Source organism: Amblyomma maculatum, chromosome 2 (assembly GCF_055883805.1).
Source record: "Amblyomma maculatum isolate TAMU_Amacu chromosome 2, ASM5588380v1, whole genome shotgun sequence".
NCBI classification, from domain to species: domain Eukaryota; kingdom Metazoa; phylum Arthropoda; class Arachnida; order Ixodida; family Ixodidae; genus Amblyomma; species Amblyomma maculatum.
The window spans coordinates 55,186,387-55,205,313 of record NC_139345.1 but is presented as its reverse complement, the minus strand read 5'-3'; the positions used below and the strand labels follow the sequence as shown (position 1 = coordinate 55,205,313).

The 18,927-nt window shown below is 43.5% G+C and overlaps 1 protein-coding gene across 1 annotated transcript in view; it reads left to right on the top strand.

The window, feature by feature from the left end:
- LOC146198678 (neuronal acetylcholine receptor subunit alpha-10-like) overlaps positions 1–18,927 on the top strand; it is a 128,310-nt gene that overhangs the window by 80,598 nt on the left and 28,785 nt on the right. The window contains exon 3 of the mRNA XM_084594177.1: positions 5,609–5,653. Coding sequence (XP_084450303.1) covers positions 5,609–5,653 — 45 coding nt within the window. The remainder of the gene's footprint in view (positions 1–5,608; positions 5,654–18,927) is intronic.

Genomic DNA, 18,927 nt, shown 5'->3' with positions numbered 1-18,927 from the left:
GTGACCGTCAGTTATCTTGCCTTTCCATTGCATGAGATGTCCACGCCTATTTCTTCACCTTGATACATACGCTCACGCACCTCGTCCGCACTCGCCCGGATGTGGATGTATGTGGCGTACTTAACTAGGCTCAAAGGAGTAGCGCAGATTGATGATCATGAAGACGGCGATTTTCTGTGCAAAACGAGGAGTGTGTTGTATAGGCGGAACTTGATGATGAGAACGATGTCTACTGGAATGCGCGAAAGTGTATTGCAGTTTTAAACAAGGTGTTGTGTCAAAATGATGAAATCATTGAGCATGTTTTCTTTCATTTCTGGGTGCAGTTTTTCTCTGCGTCGCCCTCCAAAGGACTCTTAAGAGGGATTTTCCGCTTAGCCCTCACGGCATCAGGTATCTCGTGATTGAAAACGAAGACGGTATTCTATATGATCTTGTAATGGCTCTAGATTTATGGACAAGCAAAACGACGGTGTATCATGAAGACGGCCAGTCAAAGAATACTTTAAGGATAGTAAAATATTTTGAGGTCATCAAACTTGTGGATCCAGAAACTTATTGACTTTCGCACACTGAAGACAAGAAATCATTAAACGAATTTTAGCCGCGTTACTTCAGTCAAATACGGCTGACGGTTCTTGTGTAGATATCGTATACTTTGATTGCAATAAAAAAAGTAGAAGTTGTTTATTGCGCTCGTGGTGGGCCAGGGAAGCTGACCTATTAGTTCTGTCACAGGTTTCAAGCCCAGTAGCGGCAGCGTCCTCTTTTAAAGTGTCAGTTCGTGTGGACACGCTCTGCAGACACGTACAGATGACAGCCTCTGTACACATACCCAGTTAACAACGGGAGGTGGTGATGGGTGGCTGTTCCTGGTCCTACGAGGCTGGGACGGTAGGTCAAAGCCGCTTGCGGCGGAAGCTAGCTAGCCACAGTATTTTTATCTGTTGTGGGCCGTCATTGCACCCGCCACCGCTTAGGTGGTGGACGACGGCTGTTGCGGCGCGCGTCTTTCTCTCCCTCTTCTTTTTCTGTCTTCTCTGCTTTCTCTCTTCTGTCCGCACAAGGCAGCACAGGTGGCTCAGCTACAGAGCCAGTAGCAGGCCCGTGCACAGCTCAGGTGTTCGTCCACTACACTGTGTAAACTAATGAAGTGAATAGGTGGCCATGTGCTATGCAATATCAAATCACGTTAACGAACTTCAAGAGGTCGAAATTTATCAGGGCCCCGACTACGGTGCCCCTGACACCCTACGTATCCCTTTGGGACCCTAAACTCAACGCTCATAACAAGTGCAGAGATTTATAGGCTATTAAACCAATAAAAACATTTGCATTAAATGACATGATAACACTAATTAAAAATTTTGATATTGGTCAGGCTCCTCCACTTAAAAAAAAAAAAAAAAAGAAAGCGCAGCGGAAGGACGCGGAAAAAAGATGAGAAAGAAATAGAGAGTGCGTGGGGTAAAGCGACCGAGAGAAAAATAAAAACTGAATTAAAAGGAAGTAAGGTGACATGCTCAATTCTCGCCGCGAAAATGATTCAGTCTAACATAACATGCTTACTAGAACAATCCATAAATAAACATAAAAAACTAGAAGATAAACGCACAAGCAAAGCTTTAGTGCTTAACACTCGCAAGTCTCGGAACGTGAGTACTTGCATGTCTGCAATCCTCTTGCCAGCAAGTTTTCGTCAACGGGCGGGACATTGAATAAGGTGTCTCAAAAGTGCCTTCTTCTTTCGGTACTTATTCAGAACATACTCACAAAAGAAAATAATATTGTAGGACTTGTGCTAGCAAATCGTCTCTGGTATTTAGTGCACCAAAAAGCTTACGGGAACCTGAGTGCTGTCGTCTACTGGGAATCTCAAGAGCATTCAAAGCAGTGGCCGCGGACCCCGAATCCTTGTGTAAGCAAAGACTTAATTAGTGCTGTTTCAGCAAAATGTTTCACCGCCTTCATTTCTGGCAGACGTGCTTCGTTCTTTGAGACACTGAGTATTTACTGTACTCCCCATGGCTAATATCCTCACAGTGTGTGAATTATTTAGCTTAAAGGCTGAATAGGAGCCTAGAAATCACAGTGGTTTAAAAAAACTAGCTGAAATGAAATGCTCTTATCTCCGTTTCTCCTTTCAACCTACTGCGCGTCCTTCTTCTTATAGAAAGTGAAAAAAAAAGAACGCAGAAACCAATTGAAATTTTTAGCTGCTGACCTCCTAGGCATCGAATTTTGAATCAGACCAGATAATGAGCCTATATCAAGCAAACGGGCTGAGTGTGTGGAAGAGGTCGAATGGATTGAGATTGAACAATCGTTTTCAATTCCGCCTGTCCGATAAACTCGTTTTTTAAGGGAGGTAATTGCATTGCAACCATCGCGCCATCGGAACAGGGCTCGTTTCATTCAGGCTAGTAATTTAAATACACAGAATTTTCTTTTTGTTCAATGCAAGCTTCCTCTGCGAGGCAATGCTGTAGAATTTAATTTATGAAAGATAAAAATGAAAGCGCCGCATAGTAGCACATCAGTACAGGATATGAATTCCAGCAGTTTGCCGATGATACCGGACCCGAAACTGGCTAACCTTCTTGGGATGAGGCCAATCACAATATGAAAAAAAAACAAAAAAACTAATAATTAGTTTGTTGACATAAATTATTATTCTGAAAGTACAGTTTTAGCAAGTAAAAACGTGATCTTGTTAGCTTATTTCTTAGCTGCCTCGCAAAACTGTCATCTAATTATGTTTCTCGGGACGGAGCGCGGATATCTCCTAATACTTATCTGCTTTTCATGGAGGTATCTGCCTGATCGTAAAAACAAAATTGTTTTTAGTTTTTAACTTGCGTCTAGTGAGCTTTTTCTCCTTATTGTACAGCACTACAAAATGATGAATGACATAAAACAGGTCAGCACTAAAACAAAATATATCCTTGGGAATTTTTAGATCTTCATGGAAACATTTTCAGTAAGTTCTGATCGCTTTCACAGCAACATCCAGGTACCACACAGTTTGCTGGCTATGCGTCCATTTAATTGTTTGTCGAGGGGAAGCACGGTGGTGGAATGAACCATTTCTCTTTTGAGATCTCGTGGGGTGAATCTCTATTTGATGTCTTAAGCAGTCTTAAAAAAAATTACGTCGCAATATAAGAATATATCAGTATATCCTCCTCAAAAAGATACAGACAGTTGTTTTTTATGCATTAATTCGTCTGCGACATTTATTAAGCCAGATAAGTGGCCCCTTATTGGTTATATTCATTTTAATGTGAACTCCATGGTTTGTTTACAGGTGTTGGTTGAGTTAAATATTGCTGCTGTCTGATGATTGTGGTATTGTTTTTGATTTTGAGAAACAATGTCCTACCACTCACAGATATCAGCCAATTTCAACCACTCTTCCGCGAGACAGAAATATATCTGACATTTTGTTTTTCCATGCCGAATTAGCCAACATTCGCGCTTGCGGTTACTATATTCGGAAGAGATCTAAATTAATGCCCCCGCACACACGCGGGGAACTTACCATAACAATAAATATAATTTCCAAATATTGTACTTTGCTACCAGCTCTTGTTTCAACTGTTGGATACGATGAAACGCACCCGTTACTTGCTTGGGTTGCGTGCATGCTTGCATTCATTATATAAGTATTAGAAAATTAAGATGCAGCGTTTTCTATAAAAAGCAAGTGATGTCCATAATAAAATTAGGTCACGGGCGCGGTCGTGAAACAAATCAATCTAATCAGTAAAACGTTAGAGGACGCTTAAGCTTCGTTTTTAAGACTTCAACGCGTTATCGTTATCGGGCCCTGTTCGCTCCGCCTTCTCATACTCTTTAGCCTCATAATGACATACTTCTCTAACAAGCACCGCAATACAACATTTCATTGCCACCTATGGCAGTGAGAGCTGCCTGCTTCGAACAGTGTCAGAGTGGTCGACTTACAGCGTGCAGATCGGCAGCATGGCAAGCAACGAGAAAAAGCTACACTCCCATCCATCCTAACTCCCTAATTACCCAAACAGCGGCCGGAAGCCATTCCTTCATTCAAATAAAGGCTTCATTCGTTCGTTCATTCATTCATTCATTCATTCATTCATTCATTCATTCATTCATTCATTCATTCATTCATTCATTCATTATACACCACTCTTTTTATTTATGCAGTTTAATATTTCATCCCTGTCTTAATTTTAACCGCCAATCAGATAACCTCCGTTTAGTTTTTTATTACTTAAACCCCAATGCTCTGAAGACGAAGGAAGGATGTATAAGGCTTTGAATTGCGCGGCAGCTAGCGCCATCTGTTGCGACAGCACCGTACGATGGAAGGAATTTTCCAGTGAGCACCACTTCGCAGGGAAGCAAAGCGGAAATGTTCTTTGCTATATGCTCGCGTAACAGTTACTTCCGTATATAGTTTCTTTCTAATGGCGTACCTAAACATTAGCTGACAGTCATAAGGCGATGCATACATTAAGACCCCCTGTATTTGGAGATAAGCAATGCGGTCTGTGGCAAAGTATGCCATCGGGACGCCTTCCTCTGCCACAGAACCACATTGCTGTTCTCCGACACGATTTATCGTCAACGGCGAGTTCACTGATAGATTGTGCGTGCGGTCGTGTGTGCGACAGGGATGCCAAAAAAAAGCGAGAAATTATCTGCCTCCAAGTTCAATACTTCAAATAATGAAGCAAATATTTTGCAATAGTTTCGTATTTCCAGCCTTTATCATTTCTATAACTTGACCTTGACGATGTATATTTGCTAAATATTTTGGAGAGTCTTCAATTTTTTGCCCTCTAAATATCTTCCTGGGGGCATGTAGTTATATTGTTTGATGCGTGATTTCAAATCAATAATTAATATGAAGCACATGTAATCGAAGTATAGCTCTCTGCATGGGCATCCGTCTTTAGAATAGGTCACTGAAAGAAGTGCAACATTTTTGCCTTTAAACAAAGTGAGTTGCTTTTGTAATCCATAATTTTTAATCATTGTGAGAGAATCCTTATTAGTCCGAATTTCTTTTTTTTATATATATATTCATACTTCATAGACGATGTTCGTTTTTCTGCTGTATAAATTTTTCTGTCCTATGGCTCGCATTTTCAAATGCGTTTTGTTGCGAAGTAATTTGCATATACGGTTTTGCTGTTAGGCAGTTCAGTGCTTTGATACGGTTCAAATAGCATCTCATTCTCATTTTTTTATTCCTTTGATTTGTTTCAATTTCTTGTCCTTGTATGCTCACTCGCTTTTTAATGCATTTGTTTAGCTACTGAACAAATGTACCTATAGGCGCCTGCCTCTTTCACCCACCAGCGTCCTTATATGTATATTAGCCTCGTCAGCGGGCATACATTGTCTGTTTCATGTTGCCTCTTCCCAGGAATGTATTGTAATAAGATATCCAATTGAAATACTGAGTTACTCTACTGTGCAAAGCTGACAGATATAGCATACATGATGAAAGCAGTTATGAACCTCAGACACTTCCTTAACAACAGCCCAGAAGCAGTTTAACGAGTGCCCAGTGTAGAAACTGTTGCATTTCTAATTTCATTTTTTTCGTATTGCGCAGGACGAGAAGAATCAAGTACTTACGACCATCGTGTGGCTCGACCAGGTAAGTTCTCTGAAACCAGATTTACCTAACTAGTCACTCAAGAACCCCACTTTCTTATACTGCATGACAGGCCTGTCAATAAACGTGTTTCAATCAATTATAGCTGCAACAAGCAGCCTCCACTCACTTCTCAAGACTTAGAGCATTTGTTGCGTGTGCGTGAATTTTAATGTGATGAAGCCGTCCCATGCTAGCGGATTATGACGGTGTCGTATGTAATTAGAGTTTTGTGTGCTTTTTTGTTGATTTTGTTTTGGTGATATACGGCGTATCGAAGCCAGGTAATCAAGACAATAAAAGCCCAGTATTCTGACATGTTAACTGCTGCACCACCGCGGCGAGGCATTCTTACTATTTTCGTTCGTACATTTCGCGTCCGTCAGTCTGTCCGATACAGCACGTGATCAAATTGCCGCAGCGTTTTAGTCCAAGCGCTGCCGCTGTAGCCGCGTGACTACCTCACGTATAACTTGATGTCGCCACGTAATTGTGATATGCATATCCCACGACTGGGGTAACCACGTTGTGACGTCGTCATGTAACAAGAGCAGCCACAATGGATAGATATGCTTTTACGTCATCACGTATAATACACAGCTTCAAACACGCGTGCCGAAACTACGCAAGGGGCAGAATCGACAGATACGCGTATAATACACAGCTTCAAACACGCGTGCCGAAACTACACAAGGGGCAGAATCGACAGATTCGCCAATCGTATCCTACACAGCATCGTATGGGTTCCGGGACACGATAGGATGATGAGCAACGAAGCAGCAGACGAGTTAGCTCGAGGGCACGTCTACCGAGCGGACTGAATACTCTGCACCATGTGCAACTTTGACCCTGTTATCCCCACGTAATCAGATATACTCGAAAGGCCAGCGGAATTAGCGCAGATTACAAACCGGCACTTATCCATACCTACACAAATTACACAAGACTCTTCCTACGCAATACGTAGACGAATTTCCGCGGTGTCACGGTAAACCGACACTATATAGCATGTCACATGAACCTGTCCTAAGGCAGATATGCACCCCAGCATAGACAACCCGCGTGTGACGGAGCCCTCACTGGCCAGCGAGGACGAGGAAGTGCCAAGATTTCTCGGACGCCGAGCCACAATGGCAGCAGTGAAGTGTGGCATCCTGGACCGAAGATCGACCACAGCGAACAAGTGACCAACAAGTGACCAGAAAAAAAGTATTGGGTAGACGATGAAAAGAAGAGTGAAGATGCGACTATGTAGATAGCGACACTTTCATTAACGACACAAACTTGGAATACGGTCCCAGATGTGCACAGAAAAAGTGTGAGAGACATTATGCTTTTCTTTGCTGAAAACCAATTATTATTATTATGGAGGGGGGATGGTGTGTTGAATAAAGAGCAAGTGGGTGAATAAACGAATGTTGCGTCAGTTTTGAAATAGTTTGGGGTCTCATAATAAGCAGCAGCGGTAAAATAAGGTTCGTAACAAACTTAATAACATAATTTTATAAGATATCTGTAATGTGTGGGTTGATTGAAAAGACTGAGGTCTTCCCTCGAACGCCAAAATAGCGGTGCGCCTTCATTAATTATTTCCTCTGAGTCCTGAAATTGTGTTTAGTTGAGAACACGCTGATTTGGATAGTCTCACAATCTCTAATCCGCTAGTCTCACAACAAAGCTCGGAGCTTAGCCAACAGTAATTGGTCGGACCTGCCTAAAAAGATGTTATTAAAGGGTTTAAGATCGGGTGTCGCCAACTGTGCACTGTCCAGCCCATATCTGCTTCCCTAATTGGTAAACTCGAAAAGCTGCTCGCTCATCATTACTAGATTTTGATTCAGAGTATCGCACTCGGTTGCACGAAATAACTCTGCATTTTTTTATGTGCACGAGCCATTTGCAGTAAGGTAAAATTCAATCGAGGCTGGAAGACAGAGCATCCTTATGACAGCGTGCACGATTTTCTCTCACTGAGCCTACGCCTTAGTCCCAGAGCCGACATGTGGTTTATCGGTTCTTGAGGAGAAACGGCGAAAAGGTCCGAGTTCCTATATTGCAATTCCGCTCACGAAAGCAATACCGCTCGCTTCTGAACTGCTCTGAGCTTGTCAGTGCTTCATGGGGCAGCTGTAAAAGACGTGACATCTTATTCGAAAATCTGTAGTTACACGCGAAAAAAAGTAAACGAAAGAGTGATTGTGTCCGAGGCCATCAAAGCATGATCGTATTCTCTTGCGCCAGCGGCTTTCCCGGTATTGGAAAATTGCACAACGTCTTTCAATGCAATCCTGTGCAATATACAAGAAGCTTCGTAAAAGGAAGAGGCGGCTTTCTTGGCCGCTTTCGAAACTTTGGACTCTAGTGTATCATGATCTGCTGTGTTGCATCAGGTGATCGAAACCTCGACGGAGAATAAAGCTTTTGTAATCGAAACGACGTCAGAATAATTCACTGCAGTCACGCAACAAATACCTCATTATTGCGCCCGACGCTGTCTTTTACTGCGAGGGCTTGTTTCAGCACTTGTATCCTTGCTTTTCTTTCAACTCGCTTCCTCAAAATAGATCTTCTCTTCCAAAGATGTTAGAGGCAAAAATAAAAATAATAAATGCGATTCGGTCCGAATATTGTCATTAAAGTTGCTCTTACAGTGGAAAATTAAGAAGGTAGCGTAAAGGAAACATGCGGGGGGAACGAAAACCAAATACTATTTTCTACTGGTTTAACAATTTTGACAAAGATGAATCGGCTGGTATTTTTGTAGGCCTTTTAAAGGGTCAACGATGGTGACTCTATCAAGTTTCGTTCATAGCAAAGTAACATAACATAGAACTTCACAGCTGGCCTGTGTCGCGCCACCAAATACGTTTCTACTGTCTTTAAAGTTATACCTGCAGTTTGGATTGCAGTGTTGAACCTCCCAAAGCGGCTCAGGTTATGATAGACGCCCTAGTGGAGGGCTCCGGGTAATTTTCAACAACCGGGGATTTTTAACGCGCACTGACATCGCACAGCACAGGGGCGCCTTGCTTTTCACCTCCATCGAAAATCGGCCGCCGCGGCCAGGATTGGATCACGCGTCCTTGCTTTCAGCAGTGTAGTTCCTTAACCACTGGGCTACGGCGACAAGGAAGGTATACTACAACTAGGGAATGAAAGTGCATTTAGTTTTGTTTTCTTCTGCTCTCCAGTTATGTTTTGAGGACGCCGTCAATGTGGTCGAGAGTTTAATATGAAATATCCCCTGCAACAATTTAACATTTGCCTTATAATGGACGCTTACGTAAAACATGAGCGGAGCAAATGTTTCCTGCTGCCTTTAAGAGCCAGTTCAGAAAAGAATTCTTCACCATAAACAAGGACTTCATGTGGAACCCGAAATGCCAAACTTTCTTTGGCAGGTCCCAGACCACTGTCAGTTCGCAGTTCTGACGGAAACGGTCATGAGGCCACGTAATTTCATTTTTCATGGTAACTTACCTTTGCTCTCCTCGCGGTACGGCAGGAGAACACTAACCGAAGAGGGTCCGTAATCCTAACACTATGTAATCGAAATCGTTTGTTTGTTCCACAAAAAAAAAATTAATTGTGGTCTAACTCTGGTTAACCCTAGTCGAATTGTGATAGCAACGGCGGAAGCTTCTTTTGCCTGCTACATTATTCCCCTATCACGCCCTATCAGCGTAAGGTGCTATATTATTGGGGACACTTAAGCTCATCCTTTAAGAGTATGACGCGAGAGCGTAAGTTACCAGTCTTCTTCTTTTTCTTCTTCCCCTTCTTCTTCTCCTCCTCCTCCTCCTCCTCCTCCTCCTCCTCCTCGGCTGTTCAAGGTCAAGCGTGGCCTCCGGCAGGACTACGGGACGGCTCGAAACCTGGCGCAGTATTGCTATCGCAATAAAACTACCGTCCCACAGCGGTGGCTCAGTGGTTAGGGCACTTAACACAGCATCAACTCTCGGCTGCGTCAGCCGATTTTCGATAGAAGCGAAAAGCGAGGCACCCGTGCTCTGTGCGATGTGGGTTGGGTGCACGTTAAAGAACCCCAGGTGGCCGAAATTTTCGGAGCCCTCCCCTACGATATCTCACATCACCAGAGTCGCTTTGGGAGATTAAACCCATAAAACAACCAAATAAAACTCTTGCCTAAGTGTGCTTGAGGAAGCTGCCAGGCGCGGTGAAATATGTCTATAAGTTATCCTTTTTGTTTCTTTTTTTTTTTTTAACGAAGCTCCACTTCTTGCACGCAGAGCTGAAGGTCAAATCAGGCTTGGAAATTACCGTGAACAGGAGGCGAGCCGCCACCACAGCTGGGCTAGAACACTGTAGCTGGGCGCTTCGCAATGACGTCCGCAAGGTGCCGCACCGACCGTAACATCGCCTGCTCCCTACAGCTAGATGTGGCACACGGCGCATCACGTGACTAGCCGTTGCCGCAGCTGTGCGCTGCGTGGTCGCATCAGCTACCGCTCCAACCTCTCGCTCTCGCCAGTTGTGTCTGCTGGTTCACGCTGTGACTCGCTCTTGCTAGGTAAAAGGGCAGCGCTGGGAACCCAAAGGGCCCGTGATGCTTGCAGCTGGGTTCCTCTTGCAGACGGTTGTATCTGTTGTGCATGCTGTCGTCATCCTTGGCGCTTCGGCGTTTAACCGAGCTTTCGATCCGCATAATCTGGCTCAGCTGAGTTGAGCCACAGCATTTTTTTCTAGCCTATATTACCTCCCTTTGTAGTATCAATAGCACATTTGTCAAAGAAAGTGGTGTTCCCTCAAGTGAAGCCAATATAAGTTGTTCCTCGGTATCCTGCGAACATTGTTCAACCCTCGTTCCTCGCGAGGACCGGTTTTTAGGTTTCATAAAATGACGGTTAAAGGCGGCGATTTTATTCAGCGCAACCGTTCGTGAAGCGTTAAGATCATGTGCACCTTGCGGGCGTTCGTAAGAAATGCAGGGGTACTTCCATTTTCCAAGAAACCTTTCTAATTTCAATGCGTCTCGCAAGGCCTTATAAACAACCATTCCAGTTTGCAGAACTTTCTGCTCCTTACTTCACCAATGCTACACCATGGGAAAGTAAAGCTCACTTCTCGAAACTTACTTCTCGAAGCTTCCTTTCGAAACTTCTTGAAAGGAATACAGGCGCCAAATTTGAGTTACATGTTTTGTTCGTGTTACTAATGCTTGATGCAAGGCTCCACGTGTATCATCTTGGGCCGCCGCTCACGACCCATAAATAATTTACATTTCCTTTTTTTCCCACTAATGTCCATTTTTGCTACACTAGCTGAACAATGTTTATGACGTCAAACTTCAAGAGTCGACACGGTAGCCTAATTCACGCATTTCGCCTTAATTACTGCTATCATGTTACCACTCCTTTGCTCAAAGCAAAGCACAGCGCTGAGGGGATGCTTATTACGTCTTCATAGCGATAAAACTATTCCTTTTGCACACAAAGATTAAATTTACTATTGCATTGTTAGCCCCTGCGTTTATTTGCGAGTTTCGCGTTATTCCACGTTGTTCCTGCCCATAGTACATCATGCGTTCCACATATGACGCCACGTACTTGTGCGCCACCCATTGTTTCATCATCTTCTTGCTTGGTTAATCTCGCTGTGCAGCTAACATCATGGTCTTCCTCGTCGCGCCTAGGCACGAGAGCACTGTGCTATGGCCCAGCCGATCACGCCTCACGTAAAAGTGCAACACACACTTGCGCTGTGCGCGCAGTAAACATTGTTGTCTTCGTAATATTGTAAGCCCCGCTGGGGTGGAGCACTGGTTACGGCGCTCGACTACTGTTTCCAAGGAAGCGGGATTTAATCCCGGCCTCGGCGGCCGCTTTTCGTTGGGGGCGAAATGCAAGGCGTCCGTGTGCTGTGCGATTTCAGTGCACGTTAAAGAACCCCAGGTGGTCGAAATTTCCGGAGTCCTCCACTACGGCGTCTCTCATAGCCTGAGTCGCTTTGGGACGTTAAACCCCACAAAATAAACAAACAAACAATCTTCGTAATATTCCAACTGCAAAACATTCTCGCTCTGGAATTGAACATCGTCATCTTCATAAGTTCCATGTGCGCCGCTCTTTCAATTCACCTAGGTAAATACTCCATACATTGACAGCAAAACGCGACCAGTCTGACCCTTCTACCCAATCTCAATTGAATAGGCCTTCGTGCCAGCTTTATTGATTATAAAAAACTACTCCCTATCACATACGCCATCTAGCTAAAGATATAGACCTCAGCCATACCGGATAGGCTACCGAGAGCATCGAACAACGAGTAGTCAGAGTAGCCCGTTGCGAGAAGCATGACTTGTACGGCAGCGAGCCAATGTCGAAGCGGCTACAGCGTTTACGGCTGCGGCCGATGTCTTACGCTCGTTAAACTTGGTTCAAGGATACTAAAAACTCTACATTTATTTTTGAAGAATTAATATATAAATGCGTTTCTATTCAGCGGGGCGGCTGTTAAAAGATAACAAATGACGCTTACAGATTAAACTGATGACGCTTATTTTGTTGCCGGGAAAATTAGCCTCAGTCTGCGCTCGCTGTGCGAGCGTTTGGCAGTCGCACACTAACCTATTATATATCCGCGTCAAGGTCATCATCCCTAACAAATTAACACCCCTACGACAATAAAAGCCAATACATTCAAACTCTAATATAACCGAAAATTCTTCAATGTTCTGCAAATAGCAGCAATATGCGGTTTCTTTAAGTCAAAGGAACGGTATGGTAAGGAAAACCTATCCGATGTCTTTCATTCGAGTCGGTGCCGAGAGTGTACTTGAAAAAAAAAATAAAATCTCCTGATGTTTCTCGTTGCTTCAAGTACTGCAAAATTAGATTCTTCATATCTCTACAAACTTCGATTTATGGTATCTTTGTTCTTAAACAATAAAAGGCGCAGTCATCGCTAGAACGAAGATGAAAGGAAAACATTATTGACATCATGACCCAATCCAAGGCTGAGTCAATTTCTTTGAAGAACACAAACGCTGAAATTATTCGAAAGGAAAACGACAAAATAATGTCAAGCGGCCACCAAAGAATTCACTTTAGCACACAGGTGAACAGCCCCGAGGGAATGAGTAGAATAGTGGAATAGCAATTCTACTTGCTGTGGCATCTCGGGAAGGACCAAAAGGGCAATATAGTTCCCATGCCTAGTGATTGCATGAACTTTGAAAGCGGGAACTATGTGAGCTGAAGGTTGGGTGAAGTAAGTACTAGCAATATATTCAAAAATATCATTAAGGACTGCCATAGGTGAAAATATTTTGGAAAGTCAAAAAGACTTAATCTGGACCAATAAACTTTTTACTCGATATCTTTAAAGGAGAAAGTCATGCTGAATGATTGATATGCATAATATAAATATTGCATTTGCAGATGATCGAATTCGCATCAGCTGAGCTATTTTTAATAACACACATGATGTCGACTGGATCGATCCTGGAAGTTAAAATGTCTTCACGGAACAAATTGATTTGATAAATTACACTATTGGCACCCCATATTGCGACTTCTATGCTATGTTTGTGTTCTTACCGTCTTTTTTCTTCAATGAATTGCCTGATATTTAACATTTTTTATGACCTCCAACTAAACAAATATATGCGCCGGCGAACGAGCCGGGCGAAGAGGAGGCCGGGAGGAATATGTGAAAAATTGAGGCGCGGAGTGAAAAATGCATGTATTGTGCCGGTCAGAAAAGGGCTTTACAAACGGGAGGGGGGAAGCGCAACCAGTTAAAAACTGACTATTGTCTACAGGTGGTGTCTCAAATTTGTGGCCGCTACGGGTCAGTATCCGAAAATAGAAGAGGATGCTTAGATGGTTATGGCAGTGCTCCTTTCGGACCATCCACTGTCGTTGGAATAGTTCGAAGGTAGGCGATTACTATCTGTCTGCTAAGCGTATCTGTAAAAAGAAATACTTGTTTTATGCTCAGGTCAGCAGGCGGCTTTAAAACCCTGAATATCGCTCAAAGTATGCGCTGCGGTTTAAAAAAAAAAAAAAAAGAAAATCGAGATTTTACCAGCTCTGCGCGGGTACTAAGGAGGAAAACATTAAGGCCAGCGAGCGCGTGACCCTTCGGAATGGCTTAACCCACTTGCGCTCGAGAAAGAGTGTTTTCAATGCTACTGGCCAGTAAACTAAGCCAGTTGCTTTCTATTTGTGACGCAATAACAAAGCAATGCATGCACATGTGGGGTGTAGCAAATTACGAAACATTAATTTATCCATGCTGAACAATTTGGAGCCAAAGATAAATTTATATTCCGCTCTGTCACCCAAAAAACTTGTGAAACTGATCCCGGCACGAGAACAGCACGGCTACCTGTTATAATTACAATGCTAGATCGATTTGCATATTAATTCCCTAGAATAGCCTGCGACTTATTGCGATGTCACAATGAATGTGACCTTAGTCGGAGGAGCTCATATTTCGCAGAGCCTGCACATCGACGGAAGCGAAAGGCGAAAACATCCGTGTAACGATAATATCAGGCTAACAAATGTTCTTGCCTTTCTCCCTCACCGGTTAACGAGAACAACCTGGAGCCTTCCCCTGCGGGGTTCCTATAGCATATGGGGGTCCATCAACCCTAGCAGCCCGTACTAGGGCGGTGTTTGATCTGCACCATGTCTGACTACCATGGTTGACCAGCCAGATATGTAGTGCTACTACGACGTTGAGTTTATAATGGGAAGTCTGATTTGCTGACGCCAGCTAAATACTTTCCAAAACGCTTTCATGCATTTCCGCGAAAGCTTTTTCTGAATTTGCTGTTGAAAAAGCAGCACGTTTAGGCGGAGGAAAAATTGTATATGTGAAAAGAAAAAAAAAAGGTTTAATTTTTTTTTTTTAATATGGGACGTTGAAAAAAAAAAAGCAATTCGTGGCTCGCTCTTCATAAATTCCACGTTCTGTGCATTCCTTTGAGGGTGCGTAAGAATCTTCCAACACCTGCACTATTCTCGGTGCAGGAACTGTACAAGTCTAACCATATCCAGAGCCTCTCCGAGAGACTTTAAAGGTCATTTTTTTTTGCTAAATGGCGCTCTTTCAAACGGCTTTAGTTTTAGAACATCAAATTTTCAGAATATATTTTTACACCTAAGTCTCCGAGAAAAAAAAAAGATATAGAGAGAGCTGCGGGCAGAGTTTGAAAATACTGCGCTCAATATTCCATCCTAAAGGTCTTCGGCGGACAAAAAGTGCAAATCAGTGCATTATCGGGATCAAATATCCACAAAATAGCTACCTTACAAAGCGAATGCAAGTTCTTTTACGTGGTTGTTTAAGAGAATTGAAGAAAAACACCTCATCGACTACTTGACACTGCACCACGACATCTTCGTAGACCATCAAGAACGACAGTTGGCTGTAATTTTATCCGTGTTTGTTCAAGCTAGTTCTCCTGTGGCAAGGCTGTTAACGAACCACGGTGAAAAGGGCGCTGGAAAGGGGAAATTGAAGTTGGCCGACATCCGTCAATCACCCCGTAACTGTATCCGAAAAGACGCCACTACATTGAAAACGGAGCTTTCTCCAGCTAGGAAAAGTCAAGAAATTGTAATAATAGAGGGTTTACAAAAGTACGTCTGGCAACCGTGAGCGGCACGCTGATCCCGCGCTGGCCGCCATATTTTGTTCGCTCCATCCGTTCGCTTCGTGTCCGTCCGTCAGCGCTCGCCGTTCTGTTCGCGCTTTTCACGTTTTAACCTAGTGTGCTGTGCTTGGACCTCTCTTCGGTCCCTGGCGGTTTCTGTTAGCGACGCCTAGAAGCATATTTTGACAGCCGAGACGTGGCGGGGCCCACCGGCCGCGCTGCCGAGCGCAGTTACAAATTGATCTACGAGTCGTGCATGGGCCCCTCGGCAATCCGCAGCGTCATCCCTATCCAGGTACAGTATCCAGAGTTCTGTAATGTGGATTTTGTTTTTGTCTGTGCGCCTTTGCAGTTTACTTAAACGCCTATGAGAGATCATCGCGAGTTTGCTTGGTTTGCGCAATCACCGTCGCTCATCCCACTGGAAGATACTTGGTTGGTGAAATGAGCGAGGATGCATTTCATTTTATGATAAAAGGATCGTGCGTAATTCCACGTAAGTTGGACTGGCGCTTAGCATTTTCCTTCCCATGCCGTCGACGCAGTAGTTGGCATTAGTCATGGAAATAATTGGGGGCTGCGTAAAAAAAAAAAAATGGTGCCACGGTAATTTGTGCTTCCAGTGATTGAATATTGATTGGTGTGCGATAGGCGATGACGAGGTAATAAAATCTTTGTAATTAATGATCAATTGATGTAATAAAGAAACGAAAAAAGGAAGAAAATGGAAAGTAAGGGTATTAAAGGTGTCAGAATGAAAAACTAGTGCTTGGTGATGCTAAGGAGGAAAATTTAGAATGTGTAATTGATTAATTGAAATAATTGAAGAATGTGTTCAAAAGTGTCAAATTGCTCAGAATGGAAAGCCGATTGTTGCTGACGCATGCGTATTGGCGTATAAAATATAAAACGTCAAATAGAATAAAAATTAATAAAGAAATGATAGAAATATAAACTAACATACATAACATAGAAATATAACATGCATAACAACATATAACATACTACACTTGTGTGTAGTATGTTACTTTTGATGAATTCATATTTCACTGCATTGTATTCTTTTCGCCCCTCCTGCTAGGGTCCAGTTAGGAGCTGCAGTATTTGGTAAATAAATGAATAAATAAATAAAAGAGCTAAAATATAACACGTGAAGAAAGAAAGCATCGTGCGTGTGTGTTTATGAGAGAGAGACACTATCGCGTTGTATACCTTTAACGGCGGAGCTTAAGTGACCCCCTAATTTTTCTATAACGATATAACATAAATCTGATTTTATGAACACAGTCAGTAGCACAAAGCACGAACACTTCTCAGTAATGTGAGTTGACTTTTCAAATTTCTTTTCGGTTCAGCCGAGTTCCTCCTCCTCTGAGTTCCTCGAAGCTCCCAGTGTCAGCGCTTTCATATCAGATTACGGCTTCAAATGTTTACTTTCTGACAGAGGGAATAAAAAAGAAATCGACATATTTAATAATTCCAGTGAATTTCAGGTAGCTGTGAATTAGCGAACCATCGGTTGACTCGAAAAAAACACACAAAAGTGAAGCGCACGCTTCGTTATTTTATCGGCCGCGCTGGCAGATATAAAACCTGACCTGCGCGCTCTGGATGTGGACCGGTCGAAACGGGCTGCGCGTGAGCATGTTACAACACACTAGTGGGATGTCATCTTTTCCTGCTTTTCTAGACGCCGCGGGTTTGGCAGCCGCTTGCTTTTGCAGCGTGAAACACGCACTTCGGGCGCACTCGACAACCGTATTGCTCTCGGCACCAAGCACTACCATTTCGTACGACTGTGAAAAGTAGTTTCGGTAATCATGCCCGTGTCTTAAATCCAATACACAATGGTAAATGCAACCTACGTAGACAATGTTTCAAAGAACGTATTTGCGCAATAGCGTTCGTTATAGATGCATTGCTCCTTCTCCCGTGTCCTCCATCGAAGCATAAGCTTATCCTTCAAGTTCACAAGGTTCCATAGCGCGCAAAACAACCTTGCTGTTTTAGGTGATAGCACATTCTGTGAGCTAGCTCCCAGTCAGAGGGGCGTACAGTAATGCTTTACATGATGCAAGTGACCCTTGTAAAGCCGATTAAGACTGCAAACGAATGGTCGCATACACGCGTATACCTTGATTCCGTGCGCGTCTACGACGGTGCGCTGGCTGCAGAACGGCACGCAACAACATGCTGGCATCATTCCGAATACAACTTGGAGCTAACAGCGACTGCTGTGATGTTAAAAAATGAAACAGTCGCTTGTGAGCATTCCAATGCACCTTTCGGTGCATGCACAAGTTTACGAAGGCGCACGTTGACAGCGTACTCGATGGGAGGCGCGGGCGGACTGAACAAAACATGGCCGCAGCGCACAGTTTCTGTTTATTTCACTAGATGGCGCTAACTTTTGTAAAGCCTCTATAGTGTTTGCCTCGCCGGTCCATTTCGTAAGTAAACTGTGATGCGCCAACACACGTTTTTTGCTGTTTCCTGGAGCCTGAGTTGCACAACCGTTCTCTTCATTGCCGGGATCGCGGATTCGTTTTCAGCGTCGTCTCACAAGTTTGTATCCCGTGGCAGGAAAATTTTGAACGCAATTTAGTCAGCAATCAATGCAGCAATCAATTCGAGATAAACATCCACACATGCAGCGGGAGACAAAAAAAATAATCGATTTTAATTTATTTTTAAATTAAACGGCAGTGCCGTTAACGTGTCCGTTTAAACTGGAACCTAAACCTGACCGTTCGATTTACAGTATCTCGCACACTCACCAAAACAATCGGCGCTACAGACTCTCATGAAGTCTTTGTTTTGTTTTCTTTCTTTTCCAAACCGTCGCACTGAATTAGTTTTAGCATTTATGCTAGTAGGATGACGAAATGAGAAATATTTCCACAGCGAGTGCCCTCGAAAGCAAGTGAAAGTTGTCCTGACTAGAATTTCGATCATGTGCATAAGATGTTATTTCCTCATCTCTTGTGGCGGCGGTATACCGGGGTCACAACAATATTATTACCGTTCATCTGGAACGTATTTCGTATGTCGCAGATAAAGGTTACGGAGCTACATGCTTGCCTGGCGGTCTGTTGATCTAGACGGACTCATTTTTGTTCTATATCGTTTTTAAATTCCAGCCAATATTAGCCACACACACACACACACACAAAAAAAAAAAAAAAAAAAAACGTTATGTCCGCTATTAACTCCCATAAATACAGCGCAGGAGGGGACAACCTTACATTGGGTCCAAACTACAACTCTGGACCATTTATCTAAACCGTACTCTGCTGCTTTGTCGCTTGAGTGTGTTACCTCCCTCGAGAATGAAATGCATGAAAACCTTGCTCCGCAGGTTTATTTTCGACTGGAGATAGCACGCACGCCAAGGGCTCATAAATCATTCCACGGTCGTTAGGTTGCGAAGCACAGTTACTAACGTACTGCACACACTACTCATCTTATGCGATTATTATTCAGCACTTGCTAAAACGAGCAGCCCTTGAACACACAGAGAGTGATTCCGTCTCGTCTAGTTTCCGTCGGCCCGTTAGGGGCAGCTTCGCATCGCTAAGTAGAACCCACCCGAACTCAGGTCCCGACTATTTTCACGCGCATCGATCAGCGCGAATCTTGGAGCTGCTGC